Source organism: Scyliorhinus canicula, chromosome 20 (genome assembly GCF_902713615.1).
Source record: "Scyliorhinus canicula chromosome 20, sScyCan1.1, whole genome shotgun sequence".
Classification (NCBI taxonomy): Eukaryota; Metazoa; Chordata; class Chondrichthyes; order Carcharhiniformes; family Scyliorhinidae; genus Scyliorhinus; species Scyliorhinus canicula.
The window spans coordinates 27,380,538-27,407,115 of record NC_052165.1 but is presented as its reverse complement, the minus strand read 5'-3'; the positions used below and the strand labels follow the sequence as shown (position 1 = coordinate 27,407,115).

Here is a 26,578-nt window from a genome sequence, read left to right as displayed (position 1 = left end):
TGGGCCAGATTTCTACTCGATCAATTGAACAGTGGATAGTATGAAAATCAAATGGGCACTCACCGATCTCGTTGCTTCAATCTCCAACCCACTCATCTTTAAGTTTTGTTGAAAGAATGCTCTTTTTCTCTGTACCAAATACAGAAAATTTAAGAAACTGCTTTAAAAAAAAATATTCGCACCCGATTCCACATTGAACTGTACATCTGCTTTTTTTTTAAAAATGGAGCCCACAAGAGGGGCAAACGGGACGTGCAGGGCAACGACTCAAAATGTAAATTTCCCCACGACAGGTGTAATGCAGAGATCAAGTCAGTGGCGCGTTTGCGGTGTTGAGCTTTAAGCCGACCAGTGGCGGCTCTAACCTTGCATGTCACGAATACTCATTATCAGGAAACAGTTTTTAATAAACTCTTACCCTTGGGATAAAATCAGGGGCAGGTAAGGGGCATGGAGAAATGAACTGGGAAGGGCCTGGAATCCTGGGTGTGGTTGGTGGGGATATTGGGTGGGTGCGGGGGCTAATAGGTGGTGTCAGTACTGCCCAAATGTGTGTCCATTTCAGGATTTTGGCTGGCAGAGTCCTTACAGAGCTTTGAGTTCACTTGCAACATCCCCATTGTGAATGATCAGGGGCAAGTTTCTTTTCAATGCATTGAAGGGAGGGCCAGTTGAACCTGCAAGATCAGTCAGGGGCTACAGAGTGGCAAGGACAACACTGGTCCCGAACACCAACATTCAATTAAAATTGAACAAGAAAAAAAAGACACAGCAGTGTTTCTTCCACAATAAAGGAAATGGCCCTAACTCCCTTGTAACCAATGTGTACCAACCAAAAGACATTCCGGCATATTTAGCTCTTGGACTAAATTGGTCTCAACAAATAACAATGATGCACATATAAATAAAGTGAAACTAATTGATTTACATAAAGACAAGGAGGGATGGTGTGTAAAAGGATGATCAATTGAGGTCCTGTGAGTTGAACTAAGACAACAGGTAATCACACTGCTGAACTACCATTTTATTAACTGGGATAAAATCAGTATAAAAAGGTGCCAAGGGTACTGAATTCTTAAAGCAAGGGACGGAATTGCAATTTTGAAGCCCTAGCAACATTCTTGCAAATCTTCTCCTTACTTTCTCTAGACCAATTACATCCTTCCTGTAATGTGATGACCAGAATTGTACACAAATTTCCAGCTGTGGCCCAGCAAGAGTTTTATACAATTTTATATTACACCCCTGCTTTTGTATTCAATGCCTCCTCCAAGAAAGGAAATCATTCCATATGCTCTCTTTACCACAGCCACCTGTCCTGCCACTTTCAGGGACCTGTGAAATGCACTCCAAGGCTCTGGCTTCCTTAAGCGGTCTCAGGATCCTCCCGTATATTGCAAATCCCCTTGCTTTATTTACCCTCTCCAAATGCATTACCTCACATTTTTCTGGATTGAATTACAGAACCAACGTTCTGCCTACTCAACCAAACCATTTATGTCATTCTGGAGCCAACAACTATCCTCTTCACTATCAACCACACGGCCAAGTTTTGTGTCATCTGCAAATTTCCCAAAGATGCTTCCCACATTTAAGTCCAAAGCATTAATACATACAACAAACAGTAAAGGTCTAACACGGAACCCTGTGGAACACCTCTTCCGCCTTAATTATAATGCTTACATATTCTCTTTTTTGAAGACGGATGTAAATTTCTTCCATCTCTGTGCATAGGTTACCTTTATAATCTAGTAAGAAGGCATATGGCATGCTTGCATTCATCGGCCAGGGCATTGAGTACAATAGTTGGAAAACATGTTGCAGCAATACAAAACCTTGCTGAGACTACATTTGGAGTATTGTGTGCAGTTCTGGTCACCACATTATCGGAAAGACGTGGACACTTTGGAGAGAGTGCAAAGGTGGTTCACCAGAATGTTGCCTGGTCTCGAGGGTGTCGGCTATGAGGAGAGGTTGAATAAACTAGGATTGTTTTCACTGGAAAGATGGAGGATGAGGGGAGACCTGATTGAGGTCTACAAATTATGAGAGGCACAGACATGGTGAACAGTCAGAGGCTTTTTCCAAGGGTGTAAGTATCAATTACATGGGGGCACAGGTTCAAGGTGAGAGGAGGAAAGTTTAAGGGAGATGTGCGAGGTAAGTTTTTCACGCAGAGAGCAGTCGATGCCTGGAACACAATGCCAGAGGATGTGGTGGAAGCAGGCACATATTAGCAACATTTAAGGAGGCATCTGGATGGGTACGTGAATAGGGAGGAAATAGAGGTATACGGACCGAGTAAGAGTTTTTTACTTTTAGTTTGGACATCATGATCGGCACAGGTTTGGAAGGCCGAAAGGCCTGTTCCTAAATTATTCTCTTGCTCTTTATGTATTTATTAAACATCTTTAGGCCCTCCTTCATTTTACAAACCAATATTTTTCCATGCTCTTACTTCACCCTTTTACTTCTTCAATTCACACCTACACTTCCAAAGCAAAATCCCCTCCAGACATTATGTAGTATTTAGCTCTCCATATATTACATACTCTCTTTTCATCTTATCGCACCTGATATGCCGTTTCGCATCCATGCGCTCGAGGCCTGGGAGACCATATTGTTCTGAATTCTCAGTGTCCTTCTTGAATACGTCACCACTGATTTACCTTCAATCTGTGTTTCCAGTTCACTTCTGCTACGTCACATCTCAGCTTGATATTCCTCAGTTGGGAACTTTTATTTCTGGTCTATGCACTTTCCCATAACTATGCAAAATTTAACTAAATTATGAACCAAAAATCTCCCGCCACTGATACTACTCCCACCTGTTCAGCTTCATTTCCTAGAATTAGTCAGAATTGCCCCTTCCCTCATTGGGTGTATATATATTTTAAGATTTTGGCACCCTCTGTACTGATTTTATCCAGTTTTCACAGAGTAGCTGAAATCCCCTACTATTGCTGCCTTATTGTTCATGCACTCCTCAGCAATTTGCTCTTTTATCTCTCCTTATAGTTCTGTCGTACGCCACCAAGTTCAATTCACAGGGCCTCAACTGATGATCCTTTTAGCATACCATCCCTCTTTCCACTTTAACTAATATTGTGACACTCTCTCCTCCTTTCCCCCCGTGCTATCACAACTGAACATTTTGTAAACTGCAATGTTGAACTGCCATTTCTGCCTTCAAGCTATTTTACAGCAATAGCTGTGATATATGTTTAAGTATCTAAAGCTGTGCCTTCAGATCACCTACCTTCTACACTTGTATTAAAGTATATACCTCCAATCACTTAAGTCCTTTATTGTATATTTGTTAGCCTTTCTTTCCTCTGCCTTCCACATTCATTCACTAATGTTTTTGCAGATCATTTCCACCTTTGGCTCTCTCCCTTCTGAAACTATTCTCAGTTTTCCATCCCCCAGAAAACTAGTTTCAATCCTCCCCAGCAATGCTGGCAAAGTTTTATTTACGCATTTGTTCACGGGATGTTGATGTCGCTGGCACAGCCAACATTTATTGTCCATCCCTAATTGTCCTTGAGAAGGTGGTGGGGAGTCAACTTCTTGAACTGTTGTGTCCATGTGGTGTAGGAACACCCACAGTTCTGTGAGGAAGGGAGTTTCATGATTTTCACCCAGCGACAGTGAAGGAATGACGATATGATGATATAGGGGCGGGACTCTGATCCCGCGCCGAGTCGGAGAATCACCGGTGGTGGTGGTGGTGGTGGTGGTGGGGGGGGGGGGGGGGGGGGGGGGGGGGGGGGGGGGGGGGGGGTGACATGGAAAGAAATATGCCTCCTATGGCACCGGCGTGGTCACCGCAGCGCCGGTCAGAAGCCGCACCCGCCGATTCCCTGCGCTCGGCGGGCACGCCGCTGGCATCGTTCGAGTGTGGTCCAACCCGCGGGACCTCGGTGTTCTGACTGCGGGGGCCATCCTGGTGGGGGGGGGGGGAACCAACTCCGCCATGTTGCCTGGGCCGGCGCGGAGATGGCAACCCACGCCCATGCTGCAACCTGTCAGCTGGGGCTGCATGAAGCGCTCCAGTGCCGTGCTGGCCCCCTGTGTGGTGCAGGATCGCTTCTCCTAGCGGCCAGATGACACCATCGTAAAACACTCTGGCATTTACGACGGCGTCAACACCCAGCCTCATTATTGGAGAATCCCACCCAGTGTATGTTTTCTGGTACTCTTTGAACTAGAATTCTCCACCTGCGGGAAGTTCTGATGTTCCCCTAATGCAAATCATCACTTTACCAACTGGAAGAAATATGGAACACATACCTATGTACGCTGCATTATTTATACTTTAATTCATGTTTAATGTACTGTTGAAGATTACAAGTAAAAGAATACTGTTCTTTACTTAATGAGCACTGGTCTATGCCACAAGTACTGTGCGGTGTTCCACTGGTAAATAGAATTCTCAATTAACTGGACTTTTTGATTAACTGGAACCATCCATTTCCCACACATGCCAAATAATAAAGATTTTACTATGGTTCCAAGTCAAGATGGTGTCTGACATGGAAAGAAACTTGCAGGTGGTTTTGTTCTCATTTATTGGCTGCCCTAGGTGGTGGAGGTGGCGGGTTTGGAAGGTGCTGTCAAACGAACCTTGGTGAGTTACTGTAGTGCATCTTGTAGATGGTAAACACTGCTGCCAATGCACATTGGTGGTGGAGGGCGTGAATGTTTAAGGTGGTGCACGGTGTGCCAATCAAGCGGGCTGCTTTGTCCTGGGTAATATCAAGTTTCTTGGAATGATGTTGGAGCTCACTCATCCAGTGAAGAGTATGCCATCACACTCCTGATTTGTGCCTTGTAGATGGAGGACAAGTTTGGAGAGTCAGGAGACAAGTTACTTGCCGCAGAATTCCCAGCCTCTGACCTACTCTCATAACCACTATTTATATGACTAGTCCAGTTCAGTTTTGATCAATTCCCATTGACTTCAGTTTTGCTAGGGCTCGTTGATGCCATACTCAACCAAATGATATCTTGATGACAAGGGCGGTCATGCTCACCTCTTGGGTGCAGTTCTTTTGTCCAGGTTTGGACCAAGGGCTGTAAAGAGGTCACGATCGGAATGACTCTGGTGGAACCCAAACTGAGCATCAGTGAGCAGGTTATTACTGATTATGTGATAGCACTATCAAAGACTCCTTCCATAACCTTGTTAATAACTGAGAGTAACTGATGGATTGGCCGGATTGATTCTGCTTTTTGTGGACAGGATATATTTAGACAATTTCCACACTGCAAGTACTGGAACACTAGCTTGTAGCTAGTTCTGGAGCACAAGTCTTCTTGCACTATTGCTGGAATGTTGTCAGGGTCCATAGCCTTTGGCATTCTCTACCCCAGAGGACTGTGGAAACTTAATCATTGGGAATACTAATGACAATACTAATCAAGGGATATGGGGAGAGTGGGGAAAAACTGTATATAGATAATGAATGGCAGAGCAGGCTCAATGGCCTACTCCTGCTCCTATTTCCTATGTTTCTTTGCAATATCCAGTGCATTCAGCCATTTGTTGGTATCATGTGGAGTGCATTGAATTGACTGAAGGCTGATATCTGTGATGCTGGTGACATCAGGGGGAGCACATCTGGTTAAAGATGATTGCAATTGTTTCAACCGTGTCTTTTGCACTGATGTGTTGGGCTCTCCCATCATTGAGGATGAGGATATTTGTGGAGCCTCCTCCTCCAGTGAGTTGTTTTACTGCCCACCGGCATTCAGGATTGAATGTGGCAGAACTGCAGAGCTTAGATATGATCAGTTAGTTGTGGGATAATTTAGCTCAGTCTTTCACATGTTGCTTCCGCTGCTTGGCATGCAAACAGTCCCAAGTTGAAGCTTCATCAGATTGACACCTTGATTTTATGTCTGCATTGCGCTCCTGGAATGCCTTCCTGCATTCTACATTGAGCCAAGGTTGATTCTCCAGCTTGATGGCAGAATGGGGGATATGTCATGGGGTTACAGATTTTGGTTGTATACAATGCTGCTGCTGATGGTCGAAAGCGAAACTGGAAGCCCAGTTTCCAGTTGCTAGAAATATTCTACATCTATCCTATTTAGCCTGATGTTTGTGTCACACAACACGATGAAGGGTATCCTTAGCTCCAGAAAGATTGTGCAGTACCTGCCAGTACCATCATAGAAAAATACATCCACAGCAGGTAAATCAGTGAGGACAAGGTAAAGTAGTTTTTTCTCTCTTGTTGGTTCGCTCACCACGTGTTGCAAACCCAGTCTGTCAGCTATGTCCTTTAGGCCAGCATGGTCAGCAGTGCTGTTAACCAGCCACTCTTGGTGATGGTTATTGAAGTCCCTCACCCAGGGTATATTCCATGCCATTGCCACGGTCAGTGCTTCTTCCAATTGGTGTTCAACATGGAGAAGTACTGAATCATCAGTTTGGGAAACAGTTCAGCTTGTACAGGTCCCATCTCCCACAGTACTGGTCCCAAGGCCCCCAGAAATCTAATGCCCTCCCTCTTTTAGAATCCCTTCAGCTGCACGCTCATCTGCACGATCGTCCTGCTTCTGTACTAAATAGCACATGACTCCAGGAGTAATCCGAAAATTAACACTTTTGACGTCCTGCTAATTATTTTCCAGCTCATAAAAATCTTTCTGCAGAACCTCATCCCTCTTTCGATCTATGCCATAAGTACAAACACTGATCACAATCTGGCTGTTGACCCTTCCTTCAGAATGTTCTGCAGTTGCTCAGTTACATCAATGACCCTGGTACACCAGGGAGGTAGCGTACCATCTGGTAATCATGTCTGAAACGGCAGAAATGCCTGTATGATGCACCCAGGGGACTTCTTCTGCACTACCTGTCTGGCTCCATGCCTATTTGACCCAATCCCTCTCTGCTTGCATACTCTTAAGCAGCGAGCTGACCAAAATAAGGGTTCCTCCAGATGATGACACTTCCTGCAGGTGTTTATCCAGGCAGAAGAAGCATCCTGGAGATCTCACATGACACAGGATGTACATTCGACTAGACTAAGATGCCATGCCATACCTCTATCTATTGCACCACTAACTAAACTTAACAGTCGATAATGGTGATTGGAATGTTGTACATTGAATTTTCCATGCTTTCTGCCTCCCTAACAATGGTTGTCATAATGCCTGTATGTAAAATAAATTCCTTATTGTCTGGAATTGGGTAATATATCCAAAACAAAATTAACTACAGCAGGCATTGAAATCAATGTTGGGATAATTGAGAGATGGTGGTGGTCTCTGATAAAAATGCAAAAATCTGCATAGTGCTATTATGGATAATTGCTTTGCTGTTCAATGTGGTACGGCTATCCAATTCCTGCAATATAAGCATTCATAGCAGTAAACTCTGAAACACTGGGGAAATACAGATGGCAGCTGACCAAAAATGAGATAAGATCCTGTCCCTTGAAAATTTAACATCAGTGCTGTTAACTCTGGTTGGAAGAAAGCCCACGCAGCCACAAATCCAATATAGAAGGGAACACCTGGCTATTATTGGTTAAGAATTCAGGGAACTAATTTCTCAGCTTATATATTCCAACATGTTATACTTTCAAACTTAATGATATTATCAAACCAAGAATTGTCTAAGATATTTATGAGTCAAGTTCACCACTTTTGTTAATGAAGTCTGTGCTTACAGTGATCTGAGCTCAATAGCTTTCAGAGAAAATTTACGCTACTTGTCTGCCAATCCAATTTTGCAGCTCTAACAAATCTGACTGTTGAATCTGTTTTATAACAGCATTTAATGCGCTCAATTTATGAGATGTACAGGAAAAACAATTTTTTTGGATTTGGCTCAATACTGCATTGAAATAAATGAAAATGTCACCACAATCCCAGCGGATTATAGGTTGCTCTCCCCTTTGAGAGAGAGCTCACTGGTGGTGATTTAACCTGAGGATCATCACACCTCAGGTGAGGGGCAGGATCTTTATGAATGACCAGCTCTTTGTGATGCGGAGCAACACCAACAGCTTGGGTTCAATTCCCGTACAGGCTGAGACTATTCAACCTTGCCCCTCATCTGAGGTGTGGTGACCAGGTTAAATCACCAACAGTCAGCTCTCAAGGGAGAGAGAGCAGCCTATGGTCCTCTGGGACTGTGGTGACATTTGCATCTGCACTGAAGCAGGGCCCCATGTATCAATCATAAATAGAGTTCAAGGAAGTCAAGGGGGTGGGGTGCTCTTTGTAGCCTTGATCTGCAGTCAGGTTAGAAGCCAAGGACTGGAGTGTGACACAAAAGCAGCACTTACTCCTCAACTATACTACGTGTAAAAGCGATGAACTGTATAGTAATGCTCCTCATTTACCAATGATTAATAGTAGCAATGCAATTGAAGATTGTCACTTGAACAAAACTCAGTTTCTTCACATGAATGCATCTTGCATCACACAGTATGGAGTATGCTGTTGAGTCTTAACCTTCCGTACCCACTGAATCCATTTAATCCTTACCATTTTGAAGCTGAAGACCCTTATCTATCAGCAGAATGTGTAACCTGCTGTGTATAGTAGAAATTATACTCCTTGGTATAAAACATAAATGGATTCATCCAAATATCTGTTTCCAAACAATTCCCTTCCTAAGATATGCTTGACTGCTGGATGTACCCAATAATATGTACATTAGTTCTATTTTGTGGATTTTGTACAAGCATCATGAACCACAGTATCACGCGCTACCCTGGGTTACTTGGTCATTTTTTTGCACTCCTATTCAAACAACGTGGGGGGGTTTACAGTGTTCAGTAGAAGTTCCTTCCATCTTGTCACAACCTATCTGGACGTTGAAAGTGTGACATTGTAATGGCTGTTAAGCCGAAGATTTTGAGTAGTTACCTATGGCGTAATGTGCACAGCCTATCGTACACCTGCTCCTTTCTGGAAAAATTAAATGAAGCAGGAAATCATCTCACTTTGTGATTATTATTATTTATGATGCTTGGAATAATGTAGCAATTTCTATCTAACCGAAGCCTACACTGATTCTGCGGCATAAAACAAAGAGTAACCCACAGGTACAATGGCAAAATTAATTGAAACTGCATTCAGACATGAAGAAGGGAAGAAACTGTCAACGACCACAGGAAAGAAATTATGAGAAGAATACTGTGTGTTTATTCAAGAATGCTTCTCAATACCAACCTCCCCCCCCACCCCCAATTTCATAATGTGTAAAGAAAGGAAGAACCATCTTACATTTAAATTGTGAACGAGAAAGTTTGAATGTATTAACAGGAATAACAGATCATACCTTTCTGCTTAGAATCGATCTCATCCTCTTTTTATCTCCTGGTTTCCTGGTCTCCTCTTCATAAACCAATACAAAATCAATTCGACGTTGGCCATCAACAAAAAAAACAGAGTCTTCATTGCCATCAAACTCAACCTGTATTAAGAAACCGAAGCATAATTTACATCGGAGCATTTATTTTGCTTTTCTGTGACAGTGATAAATGTAGAGGACAAAGGAGATGCCTCACAATCCCAACTCACACCAATCATCAAGGGCATTTGCACATGCCAGATTTTGGAAGAACCCAAGCACAAAAACATAGACAATAAGTGGCTAAGCAAAAGAAATGGCAATCATCTTATGGTCAAGTCATATCCTAGCTTATGATTTTGCATACCAGAGAAACTAATCATATGAAATAAGAGGTCTCCTATACCACAAGGTGAACACCCAAGATGTCTGGCTGGTAATTATAAAATTATCTAGTCAAATAATCATTTTGTTTTTTGAATTTAGAGTTGTAGTAGGGTAAACCCATGGAGTGTGGGCTGCAGCAGGGGAGGAATGAATGGAAAGGGTTAAACACGCCTGACTATAGTATTCTTACACTGACTGTGGACAGACATGACAAATTACCACATCCCAGACGGCACCAACACAGTTGCACCCCAGGTGAGGTCTTTCCGAGGCTACAGCAACAGTAAAAGTATCAAGTAGTCATTGTGTCTCTGGAAACTAATCAAGTATTAGGGAAATGTGGAGAATTAACACATCATCGAAATCGGCTTGACAAAGACAATGCTTTGATATTGTAAACAGGTAGACAGGATACGTCCAGAAAATTATTAAAGTTAAAGCAAACAATGGATCCTCAATGTGATCAAAACAGAACTGTAACAAATTCAAAGTAACAATACAATAACCTAATGTAAATGTAATGCTTTGTAAAATAAAAAAAAAGAGTACAAGAATGTGTAAGATCCTTTGAGGAGCAGAGTAGCTCGGAAGCACGCTGGAATTACAGCTCTAAGTTCTGCTCTCCGTCATGCATGTTGAATGAAAGTCATTTTGTATTGAAGTTCGATACAGTCCCAAAAGACTCAGTTCGTTTATTTCCTCCAGCTAGAATAGCCAATTATGTTTTTTTGAATTAAGGGGCAATTTAGCGTGGCCAATCCACCTACCTTGCACATCTTTGGGTTGTGAGGGTGAGACCTACACAGAATGGGGAGAATGTGCAAACTCCACACGAACCCCATGGCCAGCAACAAACCCCAGTCCTCAGCGCCATGAGGCAGCAGTGCTAACCACTGCGCCACCCTCTGGTCAAATAATCATACAGGACTGTCGACAGCACAAACTCAATAAACTTATCATGTTTTCCAAATATTTTTGAATATTAGCATTTCCGGTTACTCAATATTATGAAAGGTCCTTCATCACTTTCCGAGTCAATCTTCAGGAAAATAGCACACAGTGGTAAAAACACAAAATGTTCACAATTGTTAGGTCATATCCTTTCTCCTTTATCACCAATACTTTTCAAAAGAATGTACCTTCCTGGGGTATATTCCACTGTTTCAATGTTTTCCTTATTTACTGGCACACACTTTCTGGTGCTGAGAGCCCCAGGGGCAAGCAACCTGTGAGAATCTACTACATACGTGTGCATAACCGATTTATGTGGCAGGTCATAATACCCATTGCTTATGATTCCTTGCTTTGCAACAGTTGTAGAATTAATTATACGCCGGAGCCATAACCGGTACAAACGACTCCGGCGTCAAAGGGCTTCCAGGCCCAGGCATTTGCCGGAGTAGTGTCCGCTGCTCTGGTGCTCGAAAGCCGGTGCGCCACGGCCAGCGCAAGTCCGTGCACGCACGTGGGTTGCCATCTCTGCGCCAGCCACCGGGAAATATGGTGGTACCCTACAGGGGCCCAGCGCAGAGGAATATAGGTCCCCTCCTCCCTGGAATTAGCCCGCCCGCCGATTAGTAGGCCCCGATCGCGGGCCTGGCCTCCGTTGAGGCCCCCCCCGGGAGTTGGATCCCCCTGCCCCCACCTCCTCCAACCAGGATGGCCCCTGCAGCCAGAACTCCGAGGTCCCGCCGGGTAGGACCATACACAATCCACGCCGGCGAAACTCGGTAGGTACTCGCCGAGGCACGGAGAATCGCCCGGGGGGGGGGGGGAGGGGGAGCATTCGAAAGGCCCCCGACCAGCGCGGCGGTAACCTTGTGGGCGTGACTGCCGCTGATTGTCCGGTCATCAGAGAATCGCCGGTCTGGCGTTGGAGTCGGAGAATCCTGGCCAGACTTTTTTTTAAATAAACAATTTTAGAGGTATTTTTGGCATTGTAAACAGTCACAGTATACAGCAACGTGCAAATATCAACCCAAAACAGAAACATAGTGCAAAAGACCAATCCTCTTTCATTAACAGTACCCGCATATTTATCCTTCCTATTCTACTCTAATCTAACCCCCCTCCCTCTCCCTGCTGACGTTTAATTCCCGCTAAGAAGTCGATGAATGTTTGCCACCTTCTGGCGAACGCTAATACAGATCCTCTCATGGCGAACCTAATCTTTTCCAGCCCTAAAAAGCACGACATGTCCGGGAGCCATGCTTCAGTCTTCGGGGGCTTTGAGTCCCTCCATGCCAGTAGTATACGTCACCGGGCTACCAGGGAAGCAAAGGCCAAGACGTCGGCCTCTCTCTTCTCCTGGACCCCCGGGTCTTCCGAGACTCCAAAAATTGCCACCACTGGATTTATCACCACCCTAGTTTTCAGTACCTGGGACATGACGTCCGCAAATCCCTCCCAGTCTCTCCTAAGTTTTGGACATGCCCAGAACATGTGGACGTGATTCGCTGGCCCTCCCGCACACCTAGCGCACTTGTCTCACCCCAAAAAACTTACTCATCCGAGCCACCGTCATGTGGGTTCGGTGGACGACCGTGAACTGAATTAGGCTGAGCCTAGCACATGTTGCAGTTGAATTTGCCCTACTCAGGGCTTCCACCCATACCCCCTCCTCCATCTCTTCGCCGAGTTCCTCCTCCGACTTGAGCTTCAGTTTCTCTGTCTGGGACTCCTCCCTTTTCATAAGTTCTCGGTAAATATCCGAGACTTTCCCCTCTCCTACCTCTCCCCTAGAGACTACTCTGTCCCGGATCCTATTGGGTGGGAGGTGTGGGAAGGATGGGACCTGTCTACGTATGAAGTCACGCACTTGCAAGTACCGAAAGTTATTCCCTCTTACTAGTCCGAATTTCTCCTCCAAGGCCCTCATGCTCGAAAAGCTCCACCATCCTAAATGGCAGCCCCTTCAACCTGTTCTCCTGGCCCCTCGCCTGCACTACAAACATCTCACTCTTAGTCATGTTCAGTTTGTACCCTGAAAACCTGCCAAATTCTCTCAATATTGGGAGTATACTGTCCATCCCAGCCAGCGGGTCCGCTACGTACAGGAGCAGGTCATCCGCGTACAGCGATACCCTGTGCTCCACCCCTCCCCTGATCATTCCGTTCCACCCCCTCGCAGCTTTCAGGGCAATCGCCAGAGGTTCTATGGCCAGTGCGAACAGCAACGGGGAGAGTGGACATCCCTGTCTGGTCCCCCGGTGTGTTCTAAAGTACTCTGATGTTGTCCTATTCGTCCTCACGCTAGCGTTTGGAGCATAGTACAATAGTCTAACCCAGTCAACAAAGCCCTCCCTGAACCCAAACCTTCCGAGTACCTCCCACAAATAGTCCCACTCCACCCGGTCAAAGGCCTTCTCGGCATCCATTGCCACCACTGCAACTACCTCTCTGCCCTCCTGGGGCATCATGATCACATTGAGTAGTCTTCTCAAGTTGGCTACCAGTTGTCTGCTTTTAACAAACCCTGTTTGGTCTTCCCCGATCACCTCCGGGACACAGTCCTCAATTCTAAGCGCCATGACCTTAGCCAGGAGCTTCGTGTCGATGTTGATCAGGAGATCGGTCTGTTTGACCCACACGCTTCCAGATCTTTATCCCGTTTTAATATCAGCGAAAAGGTAGCCTGTGGCATCGTCAGGGGTAGAGTCCCTCTGTCCCTCGCCTCGTTAAATACCCTAGTCAGCACCGGCCCCACTATCTCCGAGAACTTTTTATAGAACTCCACTGGGTATCCATCCGGCCCCGGGGATTTACCCGACTACATGGCCTTCAAGCCCCCCAGTACTTCCTCAGCTCTGATCGGGGCCCCCAGTCCGTCTACCAGCCCCTACCCACTTTTGGGAAGGTCAGTCCGTCTAAGAAACGCTTCATCTCCTCCGGCTCCCCAGTTCCGAGGTATAGAGCTCGCTGTAAAACTCCCGAAACACCTTGTTCAGTCCTGACGGGTCATGCACTCTGTTCCCCATATCGTCTACTACCCAGCCTATTTCTCTGGCCGCCTCCTTCCTCCCGAGTTGCTGCCCAAGCATTCTACTAGCTTTCTCCCCATGCTCATAGATCACACCCTTTGCCTTCCTGAGTTGTTCCACTGCTTTGCTCGTGGACAACACTCCCAGCTCGGCCTGCACTCTCCGTCTATCTCTAAGTAGGTCCTCCCTCGGGGCCTCTGCGTACTCCCTATCTGGCCGGTGGATCTCCTTGACCAGTCTGTCCATTTCGCTCTGTCCGTTCTATCTCCGTGGGCCCGAATTGTAATCAGCTCCCCCCATACTGCCGCCTTCAGCGCCTCCCACAGGGTCGCTGCTGAGACTTCCTGTGTCATTAACCTGCAGGTAGTCCTGCATGCACTGCCGCAGTCTCTCGCACACCCCCCTCCTCCGCAAGCATTCCTACGTCCAACCTCCATTGCGGGCGCTGGCAGCTCCCTTTGCAGACCTGCAGGTCAACCCAGTGTGGGGCATGATCCGAGATAGTGATCGCCTACACAGTCCCTGCTCGTGATAAAAAAAATTGATTCTAGAGTATACTTTATGAACATGTGAGTAGAACGAATATTCCCTCCCAATCGGCCGTCTGGCCCTCCATGGGTCTACCTATTTCCCCCCCCCTCCCCCAAATCATCACCTGCTCCATGAACCCCCTCAGTTCCCTTGCCATCGCTGGGAGCCTACCCGTTCTGCAGCATGACCTTTCTAGTCCGGGGTCGAGGACCGTGTTGAAGTCCCCACCCATGATCAGCTTACGTGAATCTAAGTCTGGGATTTTCCCCAGCACCCTTTTAATGATGTCAGCGTCATCCCAATTTACATAAGAACATAAGAACTAGGAGCAGGAGTAGGCCATCTGGCCCCTCGAGCCTGCTCCGCCATTCAATTAGATCATGGCTGATCTTTTGTGGACTCAGCTCCACTTTCCGGCCCGAACACCATAACCCTTAATCCCTTTAGTCTTCAAAAAACTATCTATCTTTACCTTAAAAACATGTAATGAAGGAGCCTCAACTGCTTCACTGGGCAAGGAATTCCATAGATTCACAACCCTTTGGGTGAAGAAGTTCCTCCTAAACTCAGTCCTAAATCTACTTCCCCTTATTTTGAGGCTATGCCCCCTAGTTCTGCTGTCACCCGCCAGTGGAAACAACCTGCCCGCATCTATCTTATCTATTCCCTTCATAATTTTAAATGTTTCTATAAGATCCCCCCTCATCCTTCTAAATTCCAACGAGTACAGTCCCAGTCTACTCAACCTCTCCTCATAATCCAACCCCTTCAGCTCTGGGATTAACCTAGTGAATCTCCTCTGCACACCCTCCGGTGCCAGTACGTCCTTTCTCAAGTAAGGAGACCAAAACTGAACACAATACTCCAGGTGTGGCCGCACTAACACCTTATACAATTGCAACATAACCTCCCTAGTCTTAAACTCCATCCCTCTAGCAATGAAGGACAAAATTCCATTTGCCTTCTTAATCATCTGTTGCACTTGTAAACCAACCTTCTGTGACTCATGCACTAGCACACCCAAGTCTCTCTGAACAGCGGCATGCTTTAATATTTTATCGTTTAAATAATAATCCCGTTTGCTGTTATTCCTACCAAAATGGATAACCTCACATTTGTCAACATTGTATTCCATCTGCCAGACCCGAGCCCATTCACTTAACCCATCCAAATCCCTCTGCAGACTTCCAGTATCCTCTGCACTTTTCGCTTTACCACTCATCTTAGTGTCATCTGCAAACTTGGACACATTGCCCTTGGTCCCCAACTCCAAATCATCAATGTAAATTATGAACAATTGTGGGCCCAACACGGATCCCTGAGGGACACCACTAGCTACTGATTGCCAACCAGAGAAACACCCATTTATCCCAACTCTTTGCTTTCTATTAATTAACCAATCCTCTATCCATGCTACTACTTTACCCTTAATGCCATGCATCTTTATCTTATGCAGCAACCTTTTGTGTGGCACCTTGTCAAAGGCTTTCTGGAAATCCAGATATACCACATCCATCGGCTCCCCGTTATCTACTGCACTGGTAATGTCCTCAAAAAATTCCACTAAATTAGTTAGGCATGACCTGCCTTTAACGAACCCATGCTGCGTCTGCCCAATGGGACAATTTCTATCCAGATGCCTCGCAATTTCTTCCTTGATGATAGATTCCAGCATCTTCCCTATTACCGAAGTTAAACTCACTGGCCTATAATTTCCTGCTTTCTGCCTACCTCCTTTTTTAAACAGTGGCGTCACGTTTGCTAATTTCCAATCCACCGGGACCACCCCAGAGTCTAGTGAATTTCGGTAAATTATCACTAGTGCATCTGCAATTTCCCTAGCCATCTCTTTTAGCACTCTGGGATGCATTCCATCAGGGCCAGGAGACTTGTCTACCTTTAGCCCCATTAGCTTGCCCATCACTCCCTCCTTAGTGATAACAATCCTCTCAAGGTCCTCACCTGTCATAGCCTCATTTCTATCAGTCGCTGGCATGTTATTTGTGTCTTCCACTGTGAAGACCGACCCAAAAAACCTGTTCAGTTCCTCAGCCATTTCCTCATTTCCCATTATTAAAACTCCCTTCTCATCCTCTAAAGGACCAATATTTACCTTAGCCACTCTTTTTTGTCTTATATATTTGTAAAAACTTTTACTGTCTGTTTTTATATTCTGAGCAAGTTTACTCTCATACTCTATCTTACTCTTCTTTATAGCTTTTTTAGTAGCTTTCTGTTGCCCCCTAAAGATTTCCCAGTCCTCTAATCTCCCAGCAATCTTTGCCACTTTATATGCTTTTTCCTTCAATTTGATACTCTCCCTTATTTCCTTAGATATCCACGGTCGATTTTCCCTCTTTCTTCCGTCCTTCCTTTTTGTTGGTATAAACCTTTGCTGAGCACTGTGAAAAATCGCTTGGAAGGTTCTCCACTGTTCCTCAACTGTTCCACCATAAAGTCTTAGCTCCCAGTCTACCTTAGCTAGTTCGTCTCTCATCCCCTTGTAATCTCTCTACCTTAGCTAGTTCTTCTCTCATCCCCTTGTAATTTGGAGCATATACATTCATCAGGACTACTCGCACCCCCTCAAGCGTACCACGGACCATAAGAAATCTACCCCCTCCGTCTGCAATTGTGCCCTCCCCCTCAAATTGAACCTGCTTATTAATCATGATTGCCACCCCCCTGGACTTAGAATCCAAGCCCGAGTGGAAGACCTGGCTAATCCAGCCCTTCCTTAGTCTGGTCTGGTCAGTCACTTTCAAATGTGTCTCCTGCAGCACGTTTACGTCTGCCTTTAGAACCTGCAAATGTGCAAACACACGCGTCCTCTTGACTGGCCCGTTTAGTCCCCTGACATTCCAGGTTCCAGATCAGCCTGGTTGGAGGGCACCTGCCCTGCCCCCCCCCCCATCCCACTATCAACCATCCCCTTCTTGGGTCCGCCCCCAGCCCATGTGCCGTGCCCCTCCCAGTTCGTCTCCTGGTAGTTCCCACCCCCGACCTCCGCTCTGTTACCTACTTTCGATCCCTCCCACGTCAGCAGAATAGCTTCCCCCCCCCCACCCCCCCACCAGCAACAACACCCCTCTGTAACCCAACCCCCGCCATATACTGGCTGGATGCATCCCCCCCACCTGACTCCCTTGAATAGCTTCCCGCTAGCCCGGTGACTCATCCCTCCGGCGCCCACGTCTCGTTCCCATTGTTCCTCCGAGCTCATCCCCCCACCCATCCACACCCATTCCCCTGATGTGTCCTGCTCGAGTCTCTCTTTCTGCAGTACAGGAGATCAAACAACAAATAAGGGCAAACAAACAAAAACCCAAGACCACTCCAGCTGTAATGCTGTTCCATTTGTTTAAACAGATGAATGATACCAATCAACCCTTTCTGCGGATTAGTAATAAAAACACACAGCAACACAGTACTAGCGTCACCCCCCTACATCCAATACATTTAACCCACATTGCTTCCCGGCCAAATTTCTGTCCCGTTGGAAGCTCCAAAAAGAAAAAAAAACACAGAAAGCAAAAAGAAAACCCAAAAGAGAGGGGGCACCCGTCCCCCCTCACCTATTGTACCCATGGGCAGTGAAAACGGAAAACAGAAACTACAAAGTACCTGTAAAGCAGCAAAAAATAGAAAGTCAGTCCAAGAAGTCCCACAAACAATAATACTCAGGCTCTGACTTTGGTCCGTGGGCACTCAGTTTGGCACCAGTCCCTGATTCTTTGTGAACTCCATCGCCTCATCGGGGTCCATAAATGCTGGCTCTGGTGTGTGACCCACAGCCGAGCCGGGAAAAGCAGACCGAACTTCACGTGCTTTTTTGAACAAGATCTCTTTAATTCTTTTAAAGGCTGTTCGCCACCTGGCCACCTCCTGACTCAGGTGTTGATAGATGCGTAGGACATTATTGTTCCATGTACAGCTCTTTGTACTCTTTGCCCACTGAAGGACCCGCTCCTTGTCTGAGAACCTGTGGAACCTGACCACCACTGGTCGGAGGGGGCGGGGGCTCCCCCGGTCGCGGCTGCCTCACCTGCACTATGTGTGCCCCATCCAGCTCCAGCGGTCGCAGAAAGGAGTTAGCCCCCACCAGCTGCTGCAACAGGTCTACCACATACGTCATGGCATCCCCACCTTCGGCCAATAACTCAAATTTTGTCTGCAAGATCGGTTTTTCAGTTCTTCAAGCCTGTCAAGCAGCCTTCTCTGTCGATCCTTCTACCCACAATCTCTATTGCGGCAATTGTTTGTGCGTCCGCCTGTTCCTCCAACGCATGCTCCAGCTCCTTGACCTTTTTGTCCTGGGCCACTAGCCTTTGGTTCACTTGCTCCACCACTTTCTGAAGCGGTTCTAAGTTATCCCGCTTCATAGCTTCAAAACTTCCTTTTATGACCTGCAGCATATTGTCCAGCACTGCTTGGATTGTCTGGTCCGCGGTCCGTACGTCAGCCATCTTTGGTCCCGGGTCAGCTCCCACACCACTTTGTCTCTGTCTCTTCCTTTCCTGCTGTTGCTACTTTCTGCTCTTCTTTGTTTCCTTACAGCTCCGCACGTTTCAGTCAGCAACTTTGTGGCCATCTTTTCTAGCGCTCAAAAGTTCCAAAAAGTCAGGAAACCAGGTTAAAAAAGCCAGCCAGAGTGAGAGCCACCGAATGTGCGACTTACTCCCGCCACCGGAAGTCCCTGGCCATAGACTTTTAACTAAAGATTACTTTTAATACTTTGCAAAGAATGATCACAAGCGTCCTTCAGCAGTGTAATAATATATTAAAAAGAAATAAAAAGAAATTACAAACTAACATGTCAACACCTGACAGTTTGAATGCTGAACTCTAACACCACACAGATCTGGAGGATAAAGGCTCTTTTTGTCCATTTGATCTACCCTTTCCAAAACACAAAACCCACCACCTTTCCTGGACTCAAAGCAGAACTTTGGCTTGTAAACGTTCAATTGAAGGTAGCAATTTTTTCAATAAAGCCTCTTAGTTGCTTCTTACTGATACTCATTGCCCGATTAATAATAATAATGTTGAATGACCAGAATATCTCTCTGCAGAGAACGACTGAAAACGTTTGATTTTTAAAAAATTTAAGTACCCAATTATTTTTTCCAATTAAGGGGAAATTTAGCATGGCCTGTCCACCGACCCTGCACATCTTTGGGTTGTGGGGTGAGACCCACACAAATACAGGGAGAATGTGCAAATTCCACACGGACAGTGACCTGGGGTCACTTCGTTGTACGCAAACTGGCTGCTGTGCTGTCCTGAATTACAACACTTCAATAGCTTTTCAGTGCATGCGCGATGCCAGGTACATAGGGCATACATCCAAAATATTGGCTGAACTAACAGTTTGAATGCTGAACTATAACACCACACAGATCTGGGGGATCCACTAGCTGTTTGTAATATGCATCACACAAGAGTTTACTACTTGGATCCTTGTGTGACTGCCAGCTGAAAAAGAGCTATCCAGCCTGGCTCCAGCTTTTGCTTTAGAAGTACTGAAGAAACTATTGGGATTGAAGGTAGAAAGATCCCAGGGCCTGATGGTCTACATCCTAGGGTCTAAAGAAGTGGCGGCAGAGATATTGGATCCATTGGTTATGATATTCCCTAATGCGGGAAAGGTTTCAGTGGATTGAAAAAATGCAAATGTACCGGCCTTATTCAAAAAAAGGGGGGGGATTGCAGAAAATAGGAAACTATAGTTGGTTTAACATCTGTCATTGGGAAATTGTTAGAATCCATTATTAAATAAGTACTAACTAAAAAACTAAAGAAGTTTCATTTAGAAAGTCAAAACGCCATCCATCAGAGTCAGCATTGGTTTTCTGAAGGATAAATCGTGTTTGACTAATTTGCTAGTGTTCTTTGAAGATGTAACAAGCCAAGTGGATAATGGGGATCCAGTTGGTGTAGGGCAGGATTTACTGGCTGTTCACACTGGCGGGAAATTCCGGTCCCACGTGGGAACACGGGTTTCATGGCGACAAAGGGTGCTGTCAATGGGAAATCCCGTTTACAACTGCGGGACCGGTAGATCCTGCTGGTGGTCCAGCTCCCCACAGAAAAACACGTGGAGGGGTGGTCGGTAAATCCCATCCGTAGTGTATCTTTTTCGAGAAGGCATTTGATAAGGTGTCGCACAAAAGGTTAATACATAAGGTAATCACATGGGATTAGGATTAATTTATTAGCTTGCATAGAAACGGGCTAACCAACAGAAAGAAAGAGTTGGGATAAATTAGCCTTTTTCTGGTTGGCAAAATGTAACTATTGGGATGCCACAGGGTTCAGTCCTCAAGCCCCAACTTTGTACAACATATATATGAATGACTTGGATGCAGGGATAGAAGGTACTATAACCATGTTGGTACATGACACGAAAATAGGTTGGATAGTAAGTTGCAATGAGGAAATAAGAAATTTACAAATGGATATAGATAGGTTAGATGAGTGGGTCAAAATCTGGCAGATGAAGTTTAACGTGGATATGTGTGAAGTTATTCATTTTGGTTGGCAAAATGGAATGGCAACTTATTATCTAAATTGAGAGAAATTTCAGGGTGCTTCAGTGCAGAGGAACTGGGTATGCTTGTGCATGAACCACAGAAAACTAGTATGCAGGTTCAGCAGATAATAAGGAAGGCAAATGGAATTTTGGCATTTATAGCTAAAGGAAATGTAGGAAAGCGTTGCTGCAACTGTACAAGGCACAGGTGAGACCACACCTGGAGTCCAGTGCACAGTTTTGGTCCTTATTTGAGGATGGATGTAGTTGCATTAGAGGCTGTTCAGAGGAGGTTCACAAGATCAGGGTTTTTCAAGTACGGGTTGCAACCTGCTGGTGGGTGTGAGAAGGGTCGGGGTTTTTGTGTATCTGGTTCAGCACCGGATTTCCCGGTCGTTCTTGTTTCCTGCCATAGGATTGCGCTGCCCTCCTGCTCAAGCCTGAAGAGAGATTTCAAGGTAAAGCTTTAGTTGAAAGATTTTGTTTTGCAAATACCTCCCTAGCTTTCCTCATGGTCAAGCAAGCATTTTAACTGCTGTGTATTCATGCAGCTGACGGCTTTATTTGAAAAGTCATTGTGACAGGATTTTGGGTTTGAATCCAGTCACAAGTCCACCCTCTCATTCTGTCATGTGATCCCATGGAGCTGGGGTGCTGCAGAAGGAACATGAGCAGTGGGGTTATCACCCAGAGCACTGGCTGATATTTATCCGGAAATTGCAGCTTAAATAGGATATTTTAATTATTCTCAGCATTTACTGGGAGCGGAGTTGTGAATGCAATTCTCATTCAGGACCAGAGATTGTCATCAGTGAGAGAATAATGGTCTCAATTCCATTCAATCCTCATTTCCATTCCCTCCAGACTTAGTTTTCTTTATTAAGGAAGGGTGGAGGAATTAACTTTAACAGGCAACAGGTACAGACTGGCTGGGAATTTGAAAACCTGTTCAGTCCATGATTACGAAGATTGGAATGTAGAAACATAAATAAACTATTCTTCCTCATGTCTGTTCTGCCATTTAATGAGATCTCGACTGGTCTGTATTTTAGCTCCCATCTACTCACCTTCATTTTCTAATCCTTAATAACTTACTAAACAAAAGCTACCAGTTTCAGTTTGGAAATTTCCTATTCACTCCCAGCTTTTGCAGTTGTTCATGGGAGAGAGTTCAATGTTTCTACCATCCTACTAAAATGGCAGGGGGTTGGGAACGTAAGCAGAGTGACAAGGGAAAAAGAAACAAGGGCCATAATAAAAGGAAGAACAATAAAATGCATAAATGGTAGACAGGGTAAACAAGGGCAGGAGGCAACTAGGACCACAGTACAAAGATAAGTTAGGATGATTAAAAATGGTAAAAAGGCAAGCTAAAGGCTTTGCACCTTAATGCATGAAGCATTCGGAATAAGTCTCTACGGTCGGCCGGATGGGTCCGTCCGATAGTTGGCAAAAGTGGGTCTCAGAAAACAAAGTTCATAAAACATTGCAGTAGATTGATTCCAGAGATGAGGGGTTTGTCTTATGAAGAGAGATTGAGCAGTTTGGGCCTGTACTCTCTCGAATTTAGAAGAATGAAAGAAGATCTTAATTGGAGTATGCAAAATGGTAAACGGTACTGACAAAGTACACGTTCAGTGGATGTTTCCTCTTGTGGGGCAATCTAGAACGATGTTTCATAGTTTTAGAATAAGGGATAGCAGCTTTGAAACAGAGATGAGGAGAAATTACTTCTCTCAAAAGGGTAGTAAATCTGCGGTGAGAGTGCAGCGGATGACAGGACATTGAATAAATTTGGGGAGATAGACAGAGTTTAAAGTAGTAATGGGTTGCAGGGTTACGGAGGATAGGCAGGAAAGTCGAGTTGAGATCAGCCATAATTTATTGAATGGCAGAGCAAGTTAAAGGGGTTGAATTGCCTACTCCTGCTCCTAGTTCTTATGTTCTTGTTAACTAGTTCATGTTCAAGTTTTTTTTAATGCAATGAGGGGTTTATATCTCTAACGCCAGTTCAGAGCAGTGAGTTCCAGACCCCCCCCCCCCCCCCCCCCCACTCCCTCTGGATGAAAATATTTCTCCTCAAATCCCATTTAATCCTTCTCCCACTTACTTTAAATTCATGCCCTCTAGTTACTCACCTCTCAGCTCAGGGAACTAATACCTTCCTATCCACTCTAAATAGGGCCCAATATTTTATTCATTTCAATTAAATTTCCCTTTGACTCTTCTACTCCAAAGGAAATAACTCCAGCTTATACAATCTTTCCCCGTAGCACAAATTCTCCATTCCTGGTAGCATTGTTATACATATCGTCTGTGCCCTCTTTCATTTGTTTATCAGGTCAGTCTGTGGGAGTTGGCTGCTTCAACTGCCACACAACAGTAACCACACTTAAAAAATAATTTGTTGGCAGTGAAGCACTTTGAGATGTTCTCTGGAGTATAGGTGCCAGTTCTTTTTCCCCACTTTAACCTGAGTTTTGGTGATGTTGGCTCGAACACCAAGAAACTCTCTGCTCTTATTGAATTACTTTCTTAAATGGCTCAGGAAGCTGGAGGAGAGCAATCGCCATCTTGGATATATTAACATAGGAACAGAAGTAGGCCATTCAGCCCATCGAATCTGCCCCGCCATCCAACATGATCATGGCTGGTTAGACACTTCAGTGGCTTTTACACCCACTGGAGAATCCCCGGGGGGATGGCGCAAATCCCACTCCGCCGCCCCCTGCCATATTCTCCGGTGCCGGTTTTCGGGTGGGGTTCACGCCATGCCAGTCAGGGGCCGTTGGCATCGACCTCCCAGGCAATTCTCCAGGCCCTGATGGGCCGAGCGGCCGTCTGTTTTTGGCCAGTCCCGCAGGCGTGGGTTAGGCATGCTCCCACAAGGCGGGAACTGGCAGGTAAGTTGGCAGAATGGTCCTCGGGGGGGGGCGGTGGCCTGGCCCGCAATTGGGTCCCACAAATTTGTGGGCGGGCCTGTGACATGGGGCACTCCTTCCTTCCACACCGGCCCCTGTAGGACTCCGCCAAGGACGGCACAGAGAAGACAACCCCCTGTGCATGCGCCAGAATACGCCGGCCGGTCTGCGTATGCGTGGAACCACGCCGGTGGTTCCACGCATGTGCGAGAAGGAGCACTTTGAGATGTTCTCTGGAGTATAGGTGCCAGTTCTTTTACCCAACTTTAAACTGGGCTTTGGTGATGTTGACTCGAACACCAAGAAACTCTCTGCTCTTATTGAATTACTTTCTTGAATGGCTCAGGAAGCTGAAAGAGAGCAATCGCCATCATGGATATATTAACATAGGAACAGAAGTAGGCCATTCAGCCCATCGAGTCTGCTCCGTCGTTCATTATGATCATGGTTGGTTAGACACTTCATTGCCTTTTACACCCACTATCCTCTTAACCCTTTATGTTATTGTTAATCAGAAGTCAATATACTCAAGACGGGATTCCCCAACCCCATGCCGGGTCTGAAAATCCCAGGGGGCGACGCGAATCCCACCCTGCCGCCCGCTGCTGTATTCTCCGGTGCTTGTTTTCGAGTGGGATTCACGCCATGCCGGTCGGGGACCATTGGCAGCGGCCCCCCTGGCAATTTTCCGGGCCCTGATGGGCCGAGCAGCCATCTGTTTTTGGCCAGTCCCACCGGCGTGGGTTAGGCATGTTCCCGCATGGCTGGACCTGGCAGCTAAGATGGCGGGGGCGGTCCTCCGGGGGGGGCGGTCCTCCGGGGGGGGGGGGGGGCCACGGTGGCCTGGCCCGCGATCGGGGCCCACCTATCTGCGGGCGGGCCTGTGCCATGGGGGTACTCCTTCCTTCCGCGTTGGCCCCTGTAGGGCTCCACCATGGACGGCACGGAGAAGACAACCCCCTGCGCATGCGGCAGAATACGCCGGCTGGTCTGCGCATGCGCAGAACCACATCAACGTTTCCACACACTTTTGGGGGTTGTTGATGCCAGAGTGGTTGGTGCCTGTTCTCTCGCCGGCGTGGGGATATAGTCCCCGGAAAGGAGAATCCCGCCCTCAAAGACTGAGCTTCCACAGCCCTTGGAGGTTGAGAATTCTAAAGATTCACAACCCTCAGTGAAAAGGAATTTCTCCTCATCTCAGTCATTTGTGTCATCCCCTTACTTTAAAATTGTGTTCCCTGGTTCTCCACTCCCCAATAAGGGAAACATCTTACCTGCATCTACCCTGTCTATTCCAGCATTTTGTAGATTTCAATAAGATCACCTCTTCAAAACTCTAGAGAACACCGCCCAGGTTTCCCAATCTCTCTTCATAAGACAGTCCCGCTATCCCCAGAAGTATGGTGAACATTTGTTGCACTCCCTCTAAGACGGCACGCTAGAGTTGGCGGCACAGTAGCACAGTGGTTATCACTGGTGCTTCACAGCACCAGGTCCGGGTTCGATTTCCGGTTTGGGTCACTGTCTGTGCGCAGTCTGCACGTTCTCCCATGTCTGCGTGGGTTTCCTCCCACAAGTCCCGAAAGACATGCCATTAGATGAATTGGACATTCTGAATTCGCCTTCTGTGTACCCGAACAGGCGCCGGAGTGTAGCGACTAGGGGATTTTCACAGTACTTCATTGCTGTGTTAATGTAAACCTGCTTGCGACATTAATAAAGAATATTATTGACAATAATATCCATTCTGAGGTAAGGAGACCAAAAATGCACACAGTAGTCCAGATACAGTCTAACCAAGCTTCAAATTAAAATTCACTATTGCTTGAATTTTGGTCCTTCAAAGCCAAGTATGAAATCAAGGGAGAATTAATGGTCAGCTTAATGGAAAATTAATGGTCAGCCTAGTAAGCAAGTGGACAAGTTGGAGGAGCAGTCAACGTACATCTGCTTCTTTTGTAACTCTTCCTCACCCGATTAATCTCAATGCCCTGTCCATTAGGATCAGTTTAAGGAACAAAACAAAATATTACAGGAAAATATCACTGCCCGTGTGGGAACAACGGAGGCACAGTGTTAGCACAGTTGCTATACAGCTCCAGGGTCCCAGGTTTGATTCCCAGTTTGGTCACTGTCTGTGCGGAGTCTGCACGTTCTCCCCGTGTCTGCGTGGGTTTCTTCCAGGTGCTCCGGTTTCCTCCCACAGACCAAAGATGTGCAGGTTAGGTGGATTGGCAATGTTAAATTACCCTTAGTGATCCAAAAAAAGTTAGGTGGGGTTACTGGGTTACAGAGATCGGATGGAGGTGTGGGCTTGGGTAGGGTGCTCTTTCCAAGGGCCGGTGCGGTCTCGATGGGCCGAATGGCTTCCTTCTGCAGTGTAAATTCTATGATTCGATGAAAACAATCCTCCTCGGGAAGCACGAGTACAGATATTGGCACACTGCATGGAAAAGATAGTGAGGCAGAGAGGTCTACACGTGATGATACACTTGAGCACAAATGAGTGGCGGTACTGATGGCACGGTCCAGTCTGAGGCTGCCCAGACTAGAGCTTAGAGCAGGGGTGGGCAAACTACGGCCCGCGGGCCTATGCGGCCCAAAAAAATTTTTTTTTAATTTTTTTTTTAAATTAAGGTTAATGGCGGGGGGGCTGTTGGGTTACTGGTATAGGGTGGATACGTTGACTTGAGTAGGGTGATCATTGCTCGGCACAACATGTGTTTCATGTGAAGTTTCTACTTTAAAATATTAATTAATAAAAATTAATTGCTTTTTTTTTCTTTAAAAACCTTTTATTTTGGCTATTTTAAATATTAATTATTTTACTTAATATACTATGCGGCCCTTTAAAATTGTGAATTTCTGAATGTGGCCCTTGCACAGAAAAGTTTGCCCACCCCTGGCT

General features: G+C 46.0%; 1 protein-coding gene across 4 annotated transcripts in view; it reads right to left on the bottom strand.

The window, feature by feature from the left end:
• ano6 (anoctamin 6) overlaps window positions 1-26,578 on the bottom strand; it is a 177,822-nt gene that overhangs the window by 79,414 nt on the left and 71,830 nt on the right. For 2 of the 4 annotated variants that reach the window (XM_038781355.1, XM_038781356.1), the window contains 2 exons: window positions 9,308-9,442; window positions 64-129 (listed from right to left, as the gene is read on the bottom strand). In XM_038781355.1, coding sequence (XP_038637283.1) covers window positions 64-129; window positions 9,308-9,442 — 201 coding nt within the window. The remainder of the gene's footprint in view (window positions 1-63; window positions 130-9,307; window positions 9,443-26,578) is intronic. The other 2 variants (XM_038781357.1, XM_038781358.1) reach the window with 1 other exon arrangement.